Source organism: Volvox carteri (genome assembly GCF_000143455.1).
Source record: "Volvox carteri f. nagariensis unplaced genomic scaffold VOLCAscaffold_3, whole genome shotgun sequence".
NCBI lineage: Eukaryota > Viridiplantae > Chlorophyta > Chlorophyceae > Chlamydomonadales > Volvocaceae > Volvox > Volvox carteri.
The window spans coordinates 2140708-2144691 of NW_003307546.1; the positions used below are offsets into that span (position 1 = coordinate 2140708).

The 3984-nt window shown below is 58.1% G+C and overlaps 1 protein-coding gene across 1 annotated transcript; it reads right to left on the reverse strand.

The window, feature by feature from the left end:
* Window positions 1-3076: 3076 nt before the first annotated feature.
* On the reverse strand, window positions 3077-3984 carry mrpS11 (mitochondrial ribosomal protein S11; the record flags this gene model as incomplete). Its single annotated transcript, XM_002946582.1, has 1 exon — window positions 3077-3984. A coding segment is annotated over one exon (345 nt), but the record flags the coding sequence as incomplete, so codon positions are not given.

The window sequence follows — 3984 nt, forward strand, 5'->3', positions numbered from 1 at the left end:
ACTACCAGCACCGCCAGGCCCACTCCACGTCCCTAGGCCTCCCAGTGCCCTCCACACACCCTGCCACTCTCTCCTTACGCACTTCCCCCCGTCCCCTGCTGGGGTGACGTTCGGGTTCCCTCACCTCCTCCGGCTTCTCAGGCCTCAGGTCCTCATCCGCTGCTGGCCCCGCATACAAGTCCTCAGGCACCTCGTCCTCTCCAAGCTCCTCGCCGTCCGCGGTCTTGATGCTTCGAGACCGGCCTGACAGCGCGGAATGAAACAAGCCGGAGAGCGGGAACAACAATAACTATAACAGTAAACAATAGCAGCAACAGTGGCAACGCTGATAACTCACTTCAAGAATATGAAGCAAAGCAACAATAACGACAAGCGCCAGACCGACCAGACGATCACAATGTTAACAGTATCGAACAAGGCATGACAGTAAAAAAAAGGATGCAACCGTGTGACACAACCACAATTTACATCGCAAACAGCAAATAGACATATCAAGGTGCGAATAGTGTGGATACAGAACCCACCCTTCTTCGCTCCCTTGCCGCCCTTGCCACCAAAGCGGGGGCCCTCGTCCTCGTCGTCGTCACCAAACAGCTCCTCCTGCGGGGTGGGGACACGGGGCAGTGAGGTCAGGCAGGTCACGGTCAAGGAAGTCAGAGGTCAGGGGACAGGCCAGCGATTCACCCCACATACCTATCATGCAAACCCCCGACCCTCCCTTCCCTCCCCTAATGCACCTCCCAAACCTGCCCCTTCGTCCCACAACAACCCTCCGTACCTTCTCCCCCAGCGTCATCCCATACGCCGCACCCAAACCAGTCCAGGAGAAAAGACATGTAATAGGAACAGGCGGAGGGCACATGTGCCCTTTCAGCACTACCACAAGCTAAATGCGGAAAGGGCACAAGGGGTTGTTCCCGACATTCCTGCGTTCCACACCACCACCTTCCCCAGAACTGTCACCCCCACATATCTCGAGCCCAGGGCCGCGTGCACACTCCACCCACAGCCCCCTCCGCGAACCCCCCTCTTCCGTCCGCCTGATCAGTACCCTTGCCCGTGCCCAAGCCAGAGCCAAGAAGCTCCGGGCTGTTCCCCCAACCCCCAACTGTCGGAGCCCCTGCGGGGCCCCACCCGACATCACCCACCTCCAGCTCGTCCTCGTCGACGAAGCGTTTCAGTCGGCCTCCACCCCGACCTCCCAGCTCGTCATCCACCGCCCCAGCCAGCGGCAGCAGCCGCCCGGCCGCCACCTGCTCCTGCCGCTCCCGGGCCTCCTCCTCCTGAGGGGTTGGGGGGTGGGGTTGGGTAGGGTGGGGGTCATCGCCGCATGGGCCCACACGCGCGGCTGGCCGCCGAAACGTTGCGATGGAGTTGTAGCTGAGACGTCGACAGGCAGTAGCAGGAGCAGTTGTAATAGCAGTCAAACCCCCCCAGCCCGCCACACCAGGCTAAGCCCCCCCTACCTGTCTCTGCTTCTCCAGCCGTTGTGACTTAGGCACCAGCCTCAGCGCGAAGGGGTCCAGTGGGGCCCCACCTTTGCTGGCCGCGTTGAGGACGGGGGGTTGACGGCCCGCAGCTGCATTGGCTGCAGCCACCGAGTCCAACAGCCCTCGCCTGCGGCCGAGTTAGGGATGAAAAATAGGGATGGAATAGATTGAATGGTTGGCTGTATCGGCCGCCCCGTATATCCCGCCAAAACCAACTCCCACCTGTCCACGTGGGGTTTGAATGCGAACCACTGCTCCGCGGGGAAGGCCGTCACCCGGTTGCCACTGCGGTACAGAATGTAGTGCAGCGGGGGGCCGTCCATGTTGGCGCCGCCGCCCGCCTCCGGGGCGCCCTTGAACACGGCGGCAGGGGGGCCGCTGGTCCCCGCGGTGGCGGGCCGCTGCTCCAGCAGCAAAGGCACTTTGACACTGAGGGTTTAACGGTTTACCGGGGCATGACCGGGTTGATAACGCACATGTGGAGCGATGTGGTGGTGATCGTGGTGGTAAGTGATCTGAGAGAAAGGAGCACCGGAGAGGTGGATGGTGAAACTTGTGGTGGTTAGGAAAAAACAGCCTACTAATACGTGGCCCACCTGGGATCGGCTGTGGTGATGGTGGGTAGCTATCACTGGATACAATGCGCGCAGGTATAATGCGATGCAAAAGAGGCACTGCATGTGCCGCGGGGACGACCTGCGCAAGCCCGCTACAGGATCCAGCCTCCCACGAGCAAGTTGGCACTATCCGCGCCGAGCCCCGTGATGGCCCGGAACACCTGAGAGTCACACTACTATGTAGGCAGCTCACACTCACTCAGGTCCCCGTTGCTCTTGCTGCTGCTGTCTCAGCCGGCTGACCGTCTCATCCTTTTTTCGAGTCGCCTGCTCCGAAACAACGCTTGCCCGTAGATCAGGCACCAGGGAGAAGGTGCAGTACGGGTCCCGGAAGTTGGGTATGCGCTGTCATTGGTGGGAAACAGGGGCCGGGTACCAGCAGTGTGAGGGGTTGCATTGCATGAGGGCAGCGGCGTGGGCGCGAGTGGTTAGGAGCCGACGAGTCGGTCATTCCTTCGCCCATCACTTCCCCAAGGTGCTCTGGTATCAGCTCGTGCAGGGGTTCTGATGCTAGCCACGCTGCTGAACCTCGGTGTGGAACACCGCAAACTTATGCAATGCTACCCTCATCCCGCATAATCCGGGATTCTTAGCTGTTGAAGTCAGTACCGATGTCCGGGACGACCAAACCGTAGACCGGACACGGCTTATGCTGCCGTTGGATTATAAATCAGGGACGATTTGCCAAGATGCTGGTACCGAGAATTGTGATTGCTTACATGCGAGAACTTGGCCACTGCATTGTGTCGATTTCTGTGTATGGGGCCTGGGGGAACCACGTCCAGCACCTGCCAACAATATCGATTATTTTAGATGCATTAAATTAATGAATCTACGTGCTGCAATTCTAGATATCGGCGGTCGGTGAAACTACCTGAGCACGCAAGCCAAGCTCCTGCGGTTGATTCATCAGCCTAAGCACTATATCATAGAAAACCCTTAAGCGTTGACAATTCAGAAATGGAGGTCTTTCTCTATCCTTGTTACAGTCGTTTCAGCGCGCCGAAAGCTCAGACACGTCTACCGCAATCAACCTGCAATAACCTTAAAGGTTCCAACGTAAAACTGTTTCCATGAGAAGCAATCATATGCATTAAGTCCGTCGCGACGCGGCAAGTTCCAACCCTTCCGTTTAGTACGCCGTACACGTCACAATACACTGTGCCCAAGGCTGGAAGCTGCATCACGTGCGCTTCCTGCAACAGCAAGCCGCTGGCCAACGACAGCACACACAGCCACAGAAACGATTTCCCAAAGCCCCCCTTCTAGCGACCCTCGCCCCCAAGGGTATGAACACTACACGCCAGGACACGCCAGGATAAGCAATGGTCATCCTGAAAAATCCATCAGCCCCCAAACCATAGGAATATAGCTGACACTTGCACCATTGTCAACATGCATACCCTGTCCTAGCTAGCACGGTCAATCGCCATTGCAGTACGGTCAATCGCCGCCACCTGACCTGGGTCAGTGAAGGGAGAACCTCAACCTGCCTGCATGCAATGGAGCAGCCGCAGAGCACCCAAACCTTTTCACACCCGGCGCCTTTTGGGCAGGCGGCAGCCATTGTACGGAATCGGCGTCACGTCCGCCAGGCTTATAATCTGGAGACCAGCGGCCGCGAGAGACTGCACTGCATATTGCTTGGTGTTGCCGGGACCTTTAAGTCGTATGGAAACTGTCGAATAGCCTAATTTGAGCGCCCGACGCGCTAGCTCCTCCGCGGCTCGTTCGGCTGCGACGGGCTGTGACCTGCGGGCGCCCCGGAAACCCACGATACCCGCTGAAGTATACGTTTTGATGAAGCCCTGTTGATCTGTAAGGGTCAGAATGATGTTGTTAAAGGTGTTCTGGATGTGTATGATGCCCTCCAGGGA